This window comes from Gallinula chloropus, assembly GCF_964237585.1.
Source record: "Gallinula chloropus genome assembly, chromosome: 7".
Taxonomy (NCBI): domain Eukaryota; kingdom Metazoa; phylum Chordata; class Aves; order Gruiformes; family Rallidae; genus Gallinula; species Gallinula chloropus.
In genome coordinates this window covers 26905420-26923843 of record NC_140092.1, presented here as the reverse complement: position 1 = coordinate 26923843, position 18424 = coordinate 26905420, and the positions used below count along the sequence as shown (strand labels likewise).

Below are 18424 nucleotides of genomic sequence, written 5' to 3'. Positions count from 1 at the left end.
AGTTTTACTTCTTTTCCCGTTTTCAATTCTCCCCCCCATCCCTCTGGGAAGGGGAAGTGAACAAACTGCTGTGTGGCTGCTTTAGCTGCCAGCTGCGTTAGAAGCTTCACGTTGACAACTGCTGGTTTTGGAAGCCACCAAACCAGAGCTGAAGACTCAACAGGATCTGTTCTGGTTGAGTACTCAGTGCTTGGAAAGAGGAACTTCCCCCAAAAGCACACCACCACATCACCACATTCACATCATCACAGTAAGCCTTCTGACGATTCAACACGTGGAACAGATGAACCATCACTACAAGTGGCATCATAAACACTGAGTAACACTCCAGGGGGGAAAAAACACCCCACCAACAGTTTTTTTTAAATGACTAATAAGAAGCAAGCCACAACACACCTGTAGGAGCACCCAAGGAGCACCCATATCAGATGACAGCGTGGTCCAAGAACGTGTGAGTTGATGTATTTCAATGGAGAAGTTGGCAACAATGCTTTCTAACCAACTGCTACTGCTCCCTAAGGAAGCTTCAGACAAGAAGCCCAGGATAAACATCCAACAATCATGGTTAAAAAAATAAGTGTAACTGCTGCACACTAACTCAATTGCTGTGCAAATAAAAACCATTAAAATAGCATTTCTCTGTGTATTCACATATGGCACATGGCAGAAGCTATGGGGCTTATCTCAGAGATGTCCAATTCTAGAGATAAATAATTATTTAGTAGTTAGAAAAAATTCTCTTTGAAAAATGTAGATCCAACTTATAAAAAGAAGGCTGCAAACTTGGGATTCTTAGTAGGAGCTCAGATATGCACTCACTATAGGCTGTTGGTTTTTTTTCCAAAGCTGGGGCTAAACACAGTGAAATAAATGCACAAGGACTTCTTGTGAGGAAGAGCAGAGATACCTACTGCTCCTTCACTTGCTCATCTCATGTTAAACAGCAAATATTTAAACTTATACATTAAAAAAATGTAAAAAGGAAAACATTGACTCCTATTTTACACTCATACAGCATCTTTCATTAAAGCTTGCCTCAGGCTTCTCACAGGACATTAAGAAAGAACCAATTCCAGGGAGCTTTTAAGATGACACAGTAGCCCCCAGCAGAACTCAACCCTTGAAACACACATTCAGACTTCCTTGTTCATCCTCTTAAGCACCAGCATCCACCATTCCCAGCCAAGGAGAGACATGTATTAGTAAAGTGGAAGAGCACACACTACCTTGATCATTCAGTGCCTGAGTGGGATCTTTCAGAAGGGCTGCATATTTATGAAGAAGATTCACCATCACCTCCAGAAGTCCCACTTCCCTGAAGACATCCTTAAAGATGTAGTCGTGACGAGTGAACTTCAGGAGAGTCTTCATGGCAATGATGCTACACTGAAACGAAGTGCTGGATTTTAAAAGGATGCTCACACTGATCAGTTCTTTACAGGGTATGTAATTCAAGCTGAAGACAACAAATTCCAGCATCTCAAAATATTTGGTCTGCACTTCTGGAAGTTTAGGAATCTTCTCTGCAAACTGAGACAAGGTGTGTTGTGATTCCAAGATGAAGTAGTTGGCATTGTCCGCCACGTAAATATTTGTGATGGCATCAAGGATGATTTGTGCTAGATAGTTGGTTTTTGCTCTCAAAAATGCATTCTGGAGGACTGAAAATGCTTGAATGTTCCTCACACTATGACCTAAATCAGAAATAAAGTGGCAAGGAAAGAAAAAGGAAAGAGAAACTTTACTTAATCACCATAAACAATGAGTACATTACTGATAATGATCCATGCATTTTGGTACATGGGAATAAAATAACAGGATACATCATGTATCAGAGGAGCCACGGAGATGCTCAGAGGGTTGAAGCAGCTCCCCTATGGAGAGAGGCTGAGGGAGCTGGACTGGTTCAGCCTGGCGAAGAGAAGGCTGTGGGGGGACCTCATTGCAGCCTTCCTGTCCCTGAAAGGAGCAGAGGAACAGGAGGGGAATCAGCTTGTTCAAGGGCAGAGACTGGCAGGACAAAGGAGATGGAGTGAAGCTGGAGGAGGGAAGGGTTAGATGAGATCTTAGGGGGAAGTTCTTTGCAGAGAGAGTGGTAAGGGGCTGGAAGGGGCTGCCCAGAGAGGGGGTTGGTGCCCCGTCCCTGGAGGTATTCAAGGTCAGGTTGGATGGGGCCCTGGGCCTGGAGGTTGGTGTCCCTGCCTGTGGCAGGGGGTTGGAGCTCTGTGATCCTTGGGGTCCCTTCCAACCCAGACCAGTCTATAATTCTATTTATAATAATTTTAATACAACAGTCTCTTCAGAAAAGCTTCTGCACAATCACACTGCAAATCTGACAATCTACTGATCGTCATTCCAGCTGCTCTGTGGAATGCTGCTTTTTTCACTGTTTATAAACTAAATAGTCCAATTTAAAAGGAAATCGAATCATCTCCTCATCCAGCCTCACCACCTTCCCTACCAGGATTTCTCCAGAAAGCAACAGGAAACCTCCCTGAAAATTAACTGGAACAATTTCACATACTGCAGTAATATTTCACATGCACTCATCTGTTTCTGAGAGGACATTTGTTACATGCTTTCCTTACAGTGGACAATATTGAAAAGGGGATTTAAAGCTTATTAAACATAGCAGGGAAATACACAGTGATAGAGAGAAGTATTTATATTCTAATTTAGTACCAACACTTGTTCCAGGCAATCAAGCAGATTAATCAAAGTTCATTTATTATTATGAGGACCCCTGAAGACACCAAAGCTTAACCAGTTCTTAAGAGTTCAAGAACTAAAAGGATTTAAATAGAAATAGTTAAGAAAATGAGCTAATACGGTCTTCAAAAGAAGACACCTTGGCAAATTACAAAAAACAAGTCAGAGAACTGAGAGATGTCATAACACATGGCAGAAAACTAATTAATTCCTAAGGAAATTGCAATGGGACGTGGTTCTGTCATGCCATTGTACCAGAAAAACTGGTTAGCTTAAGCAAAAATTATGATATTATTAGTAAAACATGGAGAAATGAAGCTCCAAGAGTGACTACCACCTTCTTTCTCTAGTGCAAAGGGAAAACAATTCCTATGAGCAATAAACTCTCTGCCAGGGAAAGGAAGGCATTGTCCAAGGAACCTAGATATACAGGAGAAACAGTGAAAGTAAATCCACTAAGCCTGTAAATCTATAAATGGAATCCTATCACCAAAAAATTCCTGTATCCCTGGGATTACTAAATCCCATAAGAAGTTCAAGTAACAAACTAGTTCCGCAGTCACCATTAAAACCCAAACTCCTTAATTCCATACAAGGCTTCCCTAAGTTGTAAATTTCTATACAGGATGTGAAAAATAAGTTTATTTTTATAAAACCCTTTCTCCCCTCAGGCTTCCTCATCCTTATCTCAACCATATCATAACTGACTGTGGTTGCAAGCACACCACAGATTTTCCACTCTGTGAATGCTGGTGATGAAACAACTGATTTCAGCTCACAAGTTACACTTACCTGAGATGACAAAATCTAGCAGAAAGCAAATCTGGAGGGAGGGCAGGAGGAGAAACCCACTTAAAAAAACCCCACGCCTAAAAACCCCCAACCCACCCCTCTCAAACCCAAAAAACCTCCAACAAACCTTGAAAAAGAAAAAGAAATCAGCACATCAGCCTTTCCCAACAGTTTAGTAAGAGCAGCTTAAATCACATCAGCACAGCTCTCTGTTGTGATAATCTCTTAAAACATCTGTGTAGAAACTCAGCTTTGCAGTGAGAGATGTTGGACTCAGTTTTTAGTCCTCAGAGACACAAGCTCTATGCTTTCTCCTTGGGTACCAGCCCCAAAATAGAACCTTTGAGACCAACAGAACTAAGTATTGATATGCAGCCTTAGTGTCTCAACTGAACTGCAAATGGTTTGTGTAGTATACAGCTTCTATTTTGTTGTTTGCATTTTAAAACAAAACAAAAAAACCCATGAAACAGCAAGGAGAAAGAAAGCAGACTCACCTTTGCCTGCAGGCTGTGGGACTGCAAATCCAGGTAGTAGGAAAGGTACTCCAGTGGTAACACCAGCTGGCTTTAATTCATTGACACCATATGTTGTTAGGGAAGTTATCAAATTAACTAAATCCTTCAAAGCATCCTTAGATTCAGCCTCTTTTGCCTGTTCTAATCTAAAGAAAATAGAACAGATGAAGTTAGCAGCACTAATTTGCTCCAGCTCAAATCACTTCAGTAAGATATCCCTTCCATTTTCCTCTATTAAGTCAGAGAACACACTTTTCCTGCCCTGTTCCTGCAGCATTTGACATGTTCTCTGTTCATATTTCATACCATTAAGTCAGTCAAACATTACTGGATTTATGAGACCCTAATTTGTTTGCCACAGAAATTCACGTAATAAATCTTTCCTTGAACACTTCAGGCTGCTAAAAAGCACCACAGACATGAAAATTACTTTTAAAATCCTCTTACTGACACAATAGGAAAATACCTAGATAGTGTGTCATTAAATAAATCATTAAATAAATCCATAATTAACTTGCTAGATTATACCTGCCACTTTGAGAGCTAGTGTTTTATGCTAATGAAATGGTATCTTGGTAGAAGCACACAATGAAGTATCTTTACCAGAACACCTTCGATGCCAGAGGATGCTGACATCCCATTCCAAGCAGTTTCCTGCAAGTCAACACGTCCTAAAACTGACTCCAAATGCTAGAACAACCCTAACTTTCCTTCCACTTCACCAAAAATTAAGCCAGTTTAATTGCTAACTCTACAGTCTCTATATATCTTGGGAGAAAGATGGGGGACCACAATCTCCTATCCAGCTCACATTCCATAGGTGAATCTTTCTTCTTGCTGACAAGTGCTGGTGGGAGCCCTCTGAAGCAGCTTATCTTGCATGCTCCATCTTCTCTGTCCAACACGTGTCTGAATCTCCCTTTACAGAAACACTTCTCACCCACTGTGATTCTACTGACACTCCACACACCCTGTCCCTGCGTGTCACTCGCACCTTCGGTCCTCACACACCTCCTGCAATTTCTTTAACATGTCACCTTCATCACACATCCTTGTGTGTTACCAGCTCCAAACCCTTTCTCCTCTGCAGCTTGATGCCCAGTGTCCAGATCTCATACCCCACATCTTCACAGTAGTGCCACAGAGCTGAACAGGTCTCTGTCAGTAGGTTTGAGCCAAAACATGTCCAGGGAGAAATTCATCACTGACTGATACACAGGTTTGTCCAAGATGACTTTTTTGAAACAAACCATTTTTTCACAGAATCACCAGGTTGGAAAAGATCTTTAAGATCCTCAAGTCCTATGCTAAACCATATCCCTGAGCACCTCATCTCCCTGTCTGTTAAATACACCCAGGGGCAGGAACTCGACCCCCTCCCTGGACAGCCTGTGCCACAGCCCCACAGCTCTGCCAGGGAAGAGCTTTTCCCTCCCATCTGAGCTGACCCTGCCCTGGCACAGCTTGAGGCCATTCCCCCTCGTCCCATCTCCTGTCCCCTGGCTGAAGAGACCATCGCCCACCTCTCTGCACCCTCCTGGCAGGTCAGTGGAGGTGGGGAGAAGGTCTCCCCTCAGCCTCCTCTTCTCCAGGCTAATTTTTGATTTGAAGATCAAATAAATTGAAACTCTTATAAGAAGCAGAAAGACATACTGTCTTGGCCATCAATACAGCAGTCAAGTTATGAACCCACTTCCATCTCCTCTGCAACGCACAAATCACTAACTAATACACCACCCGTTGGAGCACATTGTTCACCTCATCTCCACAAGAGTCTTAGCAAGGTCTCTAGAGCCACCATGGGAAGAAGTGAGGACAATACACTCCTGTGCTGTTAACCTCTACTGGTGTCAGCTGAAGATCTCAGGTGCTCTCCTTGCTCAGACATGCAAACCCCCAGTCTTTGATTTAAAGGAGCAACAAGCTCAGGAGACGCTTTGTTTCACACACTTCTGTACCTGGAAATTAAACTGCTAACGATGGCGTCTTCCCCTCAAATACCACCTAAGCTCTGGCTGACAGTTTCTGGAAGACAACTGAATGAGAATTCCACTGCTTTGAATGAGTGAATTAGTAAATAACTTGCTCAAACCCACCATTTATACCACAGGAACAATATCCATTCCTTTACAGGTGCTTTAGCTTTTGTAGCACTGAAGATCATTTACTAATCATTTAAACTATGATTAAGAACTTCAAATACTGTGTCTTTGTCTGATATCCATTTAAAACAAACAAAAAAACCCCAAAAACATAGTCTGGAGTAGAAAAGTTAATATGTTTGGGTACCAAACCCTAGCATCCTAGCACCCAAACTGAATGGCTTGAAAGAGGGAGACAACATTAACACTTGTCATTAACAGCACTGATTTGAAGCATCTCTGACCACAGTACACATCAAAAAGTTGAACAATGTAGTTTCACAAACTGAGAGAAGTACACAACTTCACGTTTTGGTCCTACTATCTTCATTTTAGAATAATCTAGAAGCACTTCTTTGTTCAAACCTATCCACCTACTCTTTATTTAGAAACCTTTTTGGAAATAGCTCACAGGGTTCTGTCTGCACTCCTTCAAACACTTCTGCATACCTGAGGAGGAGGTCACAGAGGAAGTTGTATCCTTGCCATATCCTAAAATCATCCAGCAGCGTTTGGGATACATCACTGGAGTCTTTGAGAAAACAAGAAAGTCCGGCAAACATCTCAACTATTTCTAGGGGAGAAAGGTCATCAGACTGCTGCATGTTCTGAACACACGTGGACAAACATTCCTTTTCTGAAAAGAAACACAGATTTAGGATTTTATTGACATTATTCATAGGGAAAAGTATAATTAGCACAAGAATCACAGCAGTAAGGTAACTTATTTAACTACCCTTTATCACAATATCACAGAGCACTTGGAGACAAGTAGCTTTGGATCTGAAGCTTTCTATCTGAACCCTAAACTCTCTTTGCCAATCCCTCCTTTTTATCATCTTTACTCTTCTAAGGAGGACACTGTGTAGACAACCACTGTTTTTCACCTAAAAGGTCTGACCAGGTAACTCAGCAGAATAAGAAGATAATTAGAGCAATGGTAAATAATTTTAATCCACCTTTTTTTCTTTCAAAACACAAAGTTACATAAAGCACTGAATTTAAACCAGTGTCATGTCAAACTCTACACGTAACCCTGCGTTACTGCTACACCAGTCAGCATTCCTTTGGCTGGCGCGTTCACTTGCCCAGTAAATCCCGATCGGAGAAAGACAGCTTATCTCATTTTACATACAGATCACACTGCATCAGCTCACTGGTCAGAGCAAAAAGCTTTCCCAGATCTAGAGTCAGGCTTTAGGTCACACTCCTGTTTTACAGACACTCCCATCAATTATCTACTGTTTTAACTTCGCAGCATGTGTGAGACAAGAGCAAATCTTTCTGCCTAGGCTGATAACAAAATTTGCCAGAGATCAAATCAAAGCATGAGACACTGCAAGGATGCTCCTTTGCATATGATAAAACAGCTTAATGTTCTTTCTGAATGTTAGATGAGCCTCACAGAATCACAAGGTTGGAAAAGACCTTTAAGATCATCAAGTCCAACTGTTCCTGTCCCATGTTAAACCATATCCCTAAGTACCCCATCTACCCCCCCCTCCCTGGGCAGCCCGTTCCAGGCCCCAACAACTCTTTCAGTAAAAACTTTTTTGCTAACATCTAATCTGACCCTGCCCTGGGGCAGCTTCTTGCCATTTCCCCTCGTCCCATCACTTGTTACTTGGGTGAAGAGACCATCACCTACCTCTCTACAACCTCCCTTCAGGTAGTTGTAGGCGGGGAGAAGGTCTCCCCTCAGCCTCCTCTTCTCCAGACTGAACACCCCCAGCTCCCTCAGCTGCTCCTCAGAGGATTTGCCCTCCAGCTCCTACCCCAGCCTGGTTGCCCTTCTCTGGACTCGCTCCAGGACCTCAGTGCCCTTCTTACGGTGAGGAGCCCAGTAACCAGCCTCTTGACAGATGTTATTATCTCAAGTCAGGTTCATTTTTAAAATCAACGAGTGAGAGGCAATGCAGACTGGTTTTCTTTCTGGGATTTTATTTCACTTCATAGAATCATAGAATGGACTGGGTTGGAAAGGGACCCCAAAATTCATACAGTTCCAACCCTCCTGCCACAGGCAGGGTGACACTTTTAAAGAACCTAGAATATCTTCTGACACACCAGCCTCACTCTGTGGCTCCAGACCACAAAGAAGTGACAATGGTAGGACTGCAATATGCAAACGACACAATCAAAACCCAGTTATTTTCTTTGCTGTGCTTCATAACATTTTCTCACGTGCACATACACCTTCTCCATGCATCACAAACCCACCACAAAGCTGTTATGGATGCAGGCAAAATACTTACCACCTTTGAAGCCCTATCTGAAAATATTAAACCACTGAGCAGCCTGCTTCCAAGTGATGCTTCGTGATGGCCACGAAGATGGTTAGGGGCCTGGAACATCTCCCCTATGAGGATAGGCTGAGTAAGCTGGGACTCTTCAGCCTTGAGAAGACTAAGGGGGGACCTAATTAAAGTTTATAATTATCTGAAGCAGGGGATGCAGAGGGAATCAGCCAGCCCCTTTTCACTGGTCTGTGGGGATAGGACAAGGGGCAATGGCTGCAAGTTGGAGCACAGGAAGTTCCGCACCCACATGGGGAAGAACTTTTTCACAGTGAGGGTGACAGAGCCCTGGGACAGGCTGCCCAGGGAGGTGGTGGAGTCTGCATCTCTGGAGAGATTCAAGACCCGTCTGGACGCCTATCTGAGTGATATGTCCTAGGGAGCTGCTTTGGCAGGGGGGTTGGACCCGATGATCTCTTGAGGTCCCTTCCAACCCTTACAATTCTATGATTCTATGCTGTACCTTCACATCTTGCTGACTGGAACTGGAAACACACTGCTAGCACAAGGAGTTTTCTCTGAAGTATGTGGGAGCAGGGTGACTATTACATAAACTGTCAAAATGGTTCTGTGGAGCCTTGTAACTACTCACTATCAAGAGTGTGAGGAAACCGTGGGTTTCTTTCCCCCCTCTCCCCGTAGGTGTACGCTACTCGAGTGTATAAAGATGTTCATTCGCTTCAACAGCTGCTCCAGTTTAAAAGCTATCACTGCTTCTACGTGGGCCTGCAGTCTAAAGGCCTAAATATAACATTAGAAACATATTCCAAGAAATTTCTTTCTTCAGCTCCTACACCCCTAAACACCCGTGCACTTCTACGCTACAGCAACGTAAGCATTCTGTATGCAAAGCCTCCCAGGCAGCTCACATCCTCTCCAACCCTGGTTTTCATCTCACTTTGTTCTTGCAACTTCATCATGAACAGCTCAGCAGCTGCTCTTGCTAAGGAGACCATAACCAGTCCCTTGTAAAGGCACATGATTTATAAAGTACTACTTATAACCAGCTAAGGAAATGCTCCTGCATGCTACAGTTTCCATGCCTGACACTGTCAGGATGCTGTGTGGCAGCCTCGGTCATTTGGTGGCTCGCAGGCTGCATAGAGCCCATGAGATGTTTTCATTTTGGCCTTCAGGAGGTGCACGACCTGCAGTCTGTAAGCTGCAAGGCAAGGTAGGGAAGACAAGGGCCTGGGAGAAGCAGCACAGCCTGGCTGAACAGTCAGCAATCTAGTCAGCCAACAGAGGAAACCTAGGGGCTGCAAACCCATCCAGCAGCCAGGCTCTTTCCCAGCTTGTCTCAAAACCTCTGCAGCTGGCTGTGACACAGGCTGTGAGACAGGCTACATGTAAGCTTCCTCGGAGCATCAGTACTGAGGTCTCAGCTAAGCAAAGGAGAGCTGCCCTGACCCAAGCCCTAGGGACAGCACCCTTGGGCTGGGGACCCTGCAGGGAAGCTGGGCTAGACCACAGAAGCCAGTTGGCTGCTCCATCAGTCAGCACTTGGAGGTTGCACTCAAGTATTCCTCTGCCCATACACCATACTCTCTGAAGCATTTCCTGGTGCCCATATGACTCTGATTTTGCCATTAGCAGGGTATGTCACCCCCAATGTCCTGAATAATGGCAAGTACATTCCAAACCAGTGGTGGTTATAAGTTTTGCCCTGACTCCCCTGCAAAAGCAAGATGTGTGGGAGAAAGACTCTTCTCCACCATACCCGTATCAGCTCTCCCCAGTTTGTACAGTGCACCAGTATTTACCAGAGGACAGCGGCTTTCATGGGCTTCTAACAGCTCAAACTACACGAGCAGAACACATGGAGCTGGTTCCTCTTCCCGCAGCTTCCTCAGATGTCTCTACATTTTATTCCCAGCTAGATTGGTACCCAGACTAACAGCTGTGAGCAGGGCATTGCTAACTTGCTTTGCACTTCTAAAACAACTAATTCCTGTTAAGAATTAACACCCACAGCAAAAACGCCCAACTTAGGCATCTTCCCAGGGATTATTTTTCAATACAGTTACTGCAGGTGCTGACAGCCTTTCCTTTTGGACACCAGTCTCACCACACAAGTCCTCTGAGCCTCTACCTGTCTGTAAAATACTTACATGTCCAAACTAAGAAAACTGTGAAAGAAGAACAGGAAAAAAAACCCTAACACACAAAAAAAACCCCCCAAGAAACCCAAAACTACCCTAGTAAATAATACTGGATAAAGACACATACCATGAATGTATTTCACTACGTTGACGCTAAGGCCATGACGAGATATGGTCATTAGTACTTCCCCTGCACTCTTCCTCCAAGGCAGATTATAGGGAGGGCACCATGAGGTTATTGCACTGAAGAGAAGCTGGAGATCATCCTTCTGAGCCAGTTCTTCTGCCGGGGACACAAAGCTGCACAATTTTACTAGGATCTGAAATAAGAAGTAGTTACACATTGAGCATTAATACCCACATCACTGCTGGGTTTCCCTAGACTCAGTAGAAAGCAAAGCATTCCTCCATTTAGAACACACACGTTTAGTCCCATCTCCTGTCCCCTCACTGAAGAGACCATCGCCCACCTCTCTGCACCCTCCTGGCAGGGCAGTGGAGGTGGGGAGAAGGTCTCCCCTCAGCCTCCTCTTCTCCAGGCTGAACACCCCCAGCTCCCTCAGCCACTCCTCAGAGGATTTGCCCTCCAGCCCCTTCCCCAGCCTGGTTGCCCTTCTCTGGACTCGCTCCAGGACCTCCATGTCTTTCTTACGGTGAGGAGCCCAGAACTGGACCCAGCACTAGAGGTGCAGCCTCACCAGTGCCCAGTACAGGGACACAGTCACCTCCCCAGACCTACTGGTCACACTGTTTTTGATACAAGCCAGGATGCCGCTGGCTTTCCTAGCCAAACAGGCACGTTCGCATATAGAGACTGTCCCTGGGCAGACACTATGGCTAGGAACTGCAGGAATAAGGCTCACCTTTACTTCTGCAGTGCAGGTACAAAACACCTCTCAAATATGACACTACAAATCTCAGCACCACCTCTGAAACCCTGAAGGATGTTGATCGCTGACAGACCTCTACAGTTTCACCCAAGTGGCTACAATAACCCTATCCAGAGATGCACCCTATTTGCACGTGGAAACTGGTAGTAGGACTAGTGACCCCCTTCAAACAGTAACTGTCAGCTCCTAAAATTCTCATCAGGAGAAGGCAAGGGAATTTCTCTGCAAGATCTCCAACTGAAACTTCAGAAAGCAGGAGCAGGCCAGATGGAGTTCCTGGTCTCCCTGGGAAATAGGGAGGCTAACAGTAACCACACACTCAGACAGATCCCATATTTGAATTACTTGCTTCTGGATTCATAATTTATTTCCACAAAGGGAAAAGAGCATATGTTAAATTAACTGGTTATTATCAATACTAAATAGTTTTTACTATGTCTATTTCAATCAGTAGCAGCCAAAAATACCAAAGACTGGGACCAGTTGGATTGAAACAGAGTAACAGTCAACATTATTAAGCAGCTGTGGAGAAGTTGGATGAGTTTGTGTGAAAATTTAACCTCAGTTGTGCTTGCAGGAAAACACATCTTAATCTGAGCCATAAGAATCAAGGAAGAGCAAAGCCTGATTCAAGTGAAAAGTTTCTGGACTTCCTCAGACAAAGCATTTCCACTCCTCAGGGAATTCCACGATCTACTTTACCCCCCTTACCTGTACAAAGACTTTCTGTAGTAGCGCGCGGCGCTCTGCGAGAGGTAGTTCATTCTGTGCTCCTCCAACTACCTCAGGCACATGTGGAAGGTCAAAAAACAGATATAGACATTTCACAAGTGTGGAAGGCACTGACATTGTAGTCATGCAGTCCACGGTTTTCTGAGGAAAAAGAAGAAAGAGCAAAAAATCAGTTCAGCATATTGCCATATTCCACAAGTCACGCTCCTGCGATGGGGCCGACTCAAACACTCTTTCTTCTCTCCCATCCTTTGGTGAGGTGTCCACATGGCAGTACAGATTCACCTTTTCTTGAATCCCAGACAGGTTTGGGTTTAAGGGACCTCAAAGATCATCTCATGCCAACCCCCTGTCATGGGAAAGAACATCCTCCACTTGCCCAAAGCCCCATCCAACCTGGCCTTGAGCCCTGCCAGGAGGAACCACAACCTGTCTGGGCACCCTATGCCAGGGCCTCCCCACCCTCACAGGGAAGAATTTCTTCCTAACATCTAATCTAAATCTACCTAAACCACAACCTTAAGCACAGGATCATAATTTATTTACATGACAACAGCATATAACAGCCACAGTTTGGAGCAGTCAGTGCACAGGACAAAAAACAAAACCTGCCAGTCTCTGCCAAGAGAAGAGTACAAGTTAATTACAAGATCTTCAGCTAAGCCCTCATTAGCTATCTGTTCTTTGTAGCAAGAGAAACAGGAGTGGGAGGAGGACTACTCAATTCATGCTCTCACTTAGCACAAAGGTATAAGCAGGTGTAAGGAGTAAGGTAGTAGCAAACATGAAAGCATCTGTGGGAAGAGATGACAAAGTGGAGGCTGGTGATGTACTAAACACAGAGAAGATGATGTGCTGAAGCAGAGGCAGATGACAGCAGAAGGGACAAACTCCACAGCTGTCCAGTAGATCAGCTCTCTGATGGTGGGCAGCACCAAAAGCAGAGGCAGTAAAGATTTAGGGTACCACCCACTCCCCACTGCTGCTGGCTTTGCTTTACACAACTGCTGTTGCCCTCCTTGAATGGGGAACCCAGGTTCAAAGTCTGGGGGCTTTATGGGTTGCACGGGACACACAGGGCATGGTCACCAAGCAGCAGCATGCAAGAGAAGCCTCTGGGGAGCAGCACAAGTGGCATGCATAATTCAGAAGAAATTAAAGCTCCAAAACTATTCAATTTTTACCCAACTGAAACCACAAGGAGCTAAAGCTGTAGTTCTGTGGCAGGATATCAGGTCTTACCATGGAAAGCAGAGCACAATTACAACTTTTAGCCTGTGTTCATGCAGATTGTTATTTTATTGCTTTTGTCACTCCCACCCCACTGTTTATTTTCATCTCACTGTTTAAGACTCACCTGTCCTGATGAAGCTAGTAAATTGATTGTGGTGAGCAGCATCCAACCTCTACTTGCTTCTTCACTTTGATTGACCTCCAGAAACTGGACTATGGCACGACTCGCAGCCTCTGTAGGGTAAAGGGGTGGAGGGTGGGGGGCAGTTAAAAATAATGCAGTAAGAATCCAGTCTGACAGCCTGCAGAAGGGAATGCATCCTCTCAGCAGTCCCAAGCATGAATTCATTGCTTCAGCACTACTTGAGAAGAGGGCTAGGCTTAGATCTACACTCCCAAGACACACATTCCAGTCTTATACACACACACACCTGACTTGGACACTCTCAAGGCTGTAAAAAGTATGTTCTTAGGTCACACATCATCCTTTAAACAAGCAGATAGATTTCAGTGACATGCAGCAACTTTTGTTGGGAGTATTGTGGCTTTATCAAATACAACATACTCTGTTTTTCTAAGAGATGTGAAGTCACCATCACTTAGTGGTCTCAGTGGGAAAGGCTGATACTCAGTTTCTGAAAAGCTGCCCCACACTGAAACAACAGCACGGAGTGTAATTGGAAAAGACTGGAAGCAAGGGGAGGCTCAGAAAAACAAAAGGAACCAAAAAATAGGAAGAAAAAGTAACTTTAAGACTAAAATCAGCAGTTACCACATCCCCAAGCTATATTTTTTTTGAAAAAATAAATGTGCTAACAACTTAAGGATGATTTTTACAATCCAGGGACCACTTCTGGAATCAGATCCTATTCTATATCAGTCAGAGCTCAAGATAAATATTCAGCCTAGGAAACAAGTTATCAACCTCAATAAATAAATCAACAGAAAATGCTATTCTATTTCACTGCTGTCTGAATACACACTTAGCTTAAGAAACCTATAATGATGACTGTCCATTGCCCTTAATGGAAATCTAAAGCAATTTTTCATCTTTAACTGTACATCAATCATCTTCAGTGCTTTTAGTGTCAACCAGGGCAGAAAAAGAAGGTGCATAATATTGCTTAAAAAGGGAATTACAAGGGAATTACTAACAAAGGAATAAAGCAGCAACTGAAGAAAAAAAATCCTATTTTAATCTTGGTTTGTTTGCTTTACCTGCTGTCCAGATTCCCCAGCACCTACCTGTGAAGGGGTTTGTTCTAAAGTAAACATATTTTATATGAAAAAGTACTTATCAAAAGTACTTTTAGCATGAAGTACACTGCAAAGATCATTTTTGGAGCACCAGACTGTAGGCTGAGCTGGACTAGTAAACCTACAAAGTGGATGAACGAAGAAGATACCTACAGTTCCTAACTAACTTCTCCCAACAGACACTACCACCACAGAGCCAGAGCCATTGGGCTGGTGAGTCAATACAGCAAAAACCAAGGTGTAAAGAAATGCTTTATCAATGGGAGGATGCCTGGAAGATGAAGTGATTACCCCCCTCCACACAATGCTTGTTAGATCCATAGTGTGGAATGCTGCATCCAATTTCAGTCCCAACGTAGCACAGGGAAGACAATGATCAACCAGGAGTTCAGCCAACGGCTACTGAGATGTCTGGGGGCTTGGAGCATGGATCCTGAGAGGGGAGGCTGAGGCACTGGTCCTGAGGTTGAGGAACCAGGGCTTGCTCAGCTGAACAGCAGCCTGAGGGCACATGGTGGGGGAAGGTCAGGGCCAGGCTCTTCACAGCACTGCGTGGCTGCAGGGTGAGAGGCAACAAGACAGGTTCAGATCCCATATAATGAGAAATTTCCCCCCACTCCAAGGACAGAGATGCACAGAAATAGGGTCCATAGGAGGGGCTGGGCTGCCTCTAGCCTCAGAAGGTTTCAGGACACCAGAGGATTGAGCCCTACACAATCTGGTCCCATGTCATAGTTGGTTTGGCTGTGAACAGGAGGTCAGACAAGAGACCTCTCTTATTCCATTGTATCTCACAAGGAAACAGCTCTGTTTGATGTCTCTCTCAGTGGGATTTCATGTCACCCATACTGGTGTCGATTTCATTCCCTTCCAGCTCACAGAGGATGTGTTTTTCCCTAAATCCCAGAAACCCTTTTATAGTCATACTCCTAGAAAAAAAAAAAAAAAAAAAAGAGCACGTACTTAAGGTAAAAAAACAGATTTGGTTCATTTGTGCAATGGCTCTTTTCCTGCTTTCATTTTTCAGCCTTATTCCTATGGTTTTCGTGCAGACCACTGGCTTTTCCAATCCTGGTGCTGAAGTAAGGACAGGCACCTACCCAAACCCTACATGAGACTAACAGAAATAGAACAAAGCTTTACATACCAAGGTTAAAGGTAAGGCTGTTTTCACACCTCACACAGACACAGACATGAAACATCTTCCCACAATGCTGACCTGAAGTATCACAGAATCACAGACCGTTGGAGTTGGAAGGGACCTCAAAAGATCATTTAGTCCAACCCCACTGCCAGAGCAGGATAACCCAGACTAAATCCCACAGGAACACATCCAGGGGGGTTTGAATGTCTCCAGAGAAGACTCCCCAACCTGTCCCAGGGCTCCCTCACCCTCACAGGGACAAAGTTTCTCCTTAAAAAAAAATACCTGGTGGGCAGTTTGTTTTCCAAAACCTTAAGTGCAAAACACTGACAGGATGGTTGGATGTATGAGCAGACCAACTCAGAAAACACAACAGCCATGCTGCATCCAAAGTTCCTATGGTACAGGCATACGGAAAATGCCAGAATCCCTGGCAAAAGCTGCTTTCCTAAATTCTGAGCATCAGTGTGCCTGAAGCACATGCTGCTGCTACAGTGGCAGTGCCCCCCCAACCCAGCATTAGGGGAGATTTAGTCGGTGATTTAGTGACCTGGAATATTGCATCCAGTGCTGGGCTCCCTGGTATAAAAGGGACAGGGATCTCCTGGAGAGAGTCCAGTGGAGGCTGTGAAGGGGATGAAGGGCCTGGAGCATCTCCCCTGCAAGGAAAGGCTGAGTGAGCTGGGGCTGTTCAGCCTGGAGAGAAGCAGCCTGAGAGGGGATCTGATCAATGGGGATCAATAGCTGAAGAGTGGCCACACAGGGGGACATGGGCAGCCTCTTCTCAGTGTCTGTGGGGACAGGACAAGGGCCGATGGCCTCAAGTTGGAGCACAGGAAGTTCCACCCCAGTGTGGGGAAGAACTTCTTCCCGGTGAGGGTGAGGGAGCCCTGGGACAGGCTGCCCAGGGGGTGTGGAGTCTCCTTCTCTGGAGAGATTCCAGCCCCGTCTCGACGCCGCCCTGTGTGACCCATCCTAGGGACCCTGCTTTGGCAGGGGGTTGGACCCCATGGGCTCTGGAGGGCCCTTCCAACCCCTACGAGTCTGTGAGTCTGTGATTCTCTTTCTACGTGACCAGACAGAGCTGGGCAATCAGTTTGTGACTGTACGCAGGTACAACTGGTACCACACAGGGTGTGCACAGCCTCCTTTGGACACAGTCTCCAAAAGCCACTGGTGGAACACAGGTTCTTTTAGTCATCTTCAGAAGTGAGACTCAGGGGTTAAGGATACGCTTCCGAAAAAGCTGTCACGCTGCCGGCATCCTGAACGGCATCGCAGCTGAACACTATAAATAGCAGTTTCTAAACTGTCAGTCTTAATTAGGCACTACCTAAAACACAGACAGCATTTTAAAATGCAGGAAGAAGTTCTCTTGTCATCTGCTCTGAGCAAGTTTGATAGCACTATCATTTAAGATTAATTTCTATCATCAGCACTAGTTTTAATTTACGTCTTGTACCTTTTACTCTGGGTTTGAAGTGTTCAAGGCACCTTTTTAATACAACATCCTCTCTGTGCCCCACCCAGACGTCCTCAGCCCTTCAACTCCTGCAAAACAAACAGCTAAATCTAGGATTGGGATCTGCTGGCTGGTAAAAACAGCAAAAGAGCCAAGAGAAAAAAACCTACAAATGCTACATTAACATACATATCTTGACAACTGTGCGAGCATGTACACCTAAGTATGACCATGATTACAGTTAATGCACAGCAGTCAGATTTTTTTACCCATGGATTCACTATATATATGTATGGGACAGAGGCCTGGTAGAATAAATCACCAGAATTTGGCTGACAAATAGAGATGACACGGGTGCTTTGCATCCTGGACTTCAGAAAAGCAGCAGATGTAAAGCAATGGGACTCGACCCATTCAGACTGCAAATAGCAGCACTGCACACAGACAATGTTAATACCTATAGCACCAGCTCTAAGGCCAAATTCAGCATGTGAATGTTTTACTTATATGTTCTAGTACCATCAACATCTTATAACAGCATCATCAGACTTCTGTGTGGCTTATTCTTAGTCTGGAGTGGAGTATTAGTGAAAAAATATCTGTGCATATGCCAAAGGGGGCTGGGGGTGTGGGAGGTGTGGATGGGTGTGTAAGGGGGGGACTGGGGAGTCTGTACAGCCCTTCTCTGACTGAACCTCCAAGAAGTCACAGAATCACCAGGTTAGAAAAGACCTTTAAGATCATCAAGTCCTGTGCTAAACCAGATCCCTGAGCACCTCATCTCCCCGTCTGTTAAACACACCCAGGGGTGGGGACTCAGCCCCCTCCCTGGGCAGCCTGTGCCACAGCCCCACAACTCTGCCAGGGAAGAACTTTTCCCTCCCAGCTGAGCTGACCCTGCCCTGGCACAGCTTGAGGCCATTCCCCCTCGTCCCATCTCCTGTCCCCTGCCTGAAGAGACCATCGCCCACCTCTCCGCACCCTCCTGCCAGAGTAGGCTTTTCAGTCTCTACTCTCTTTCAGTCTCTATTACTCACTGGGAATGCCTGGAGACAGAGTCAGATACCTGGAGTTAAAGAATATAAATTGTTCCATTTGCCTGGACAAAGAGAGAGAAATAACAGCCCAAATAAAAACAGGATGGCAA

The 18424-nt window shown here is 44.9% G+C and overlaps 1 protein-coding gene across 1 annotated transcript in view; it reads right to left on the bottom strand.

Annotated features, from left to right (window-relative positions):
• Nucleotides 1-18424, bottom strand: part of WDFY3 (WD repeat and FYVE domain containing 3) — a gene marked incomplete at both ends in the record, with an annotated part of 121028 nt that overhangs the window by 89913 nt on the left and 12691 nt on the right. Inside the window, 6 exons of the mRNA XM_084266956.1 lie at nt 1224-1694; nt 3999-4165; nt 6611-6797; nt 10687-10879; nt 12161-12322; nt 13539-13648. Of these exons, the coding sequence (XP_084123082.1) occupies nt 1224-1694; nt 3999-4165; nt 6611-6797; nt 10687-10879; nt 12161-12322; nt 13539-13648 (1290 nt within the window). The remainder of the gene's footprint in view (nt 1-1223; nt 1695-3998; nt 4166-6610; nt 6798-10686; nt 10880-12160; nt 12323-13538; nt 13649-18424) is intronic.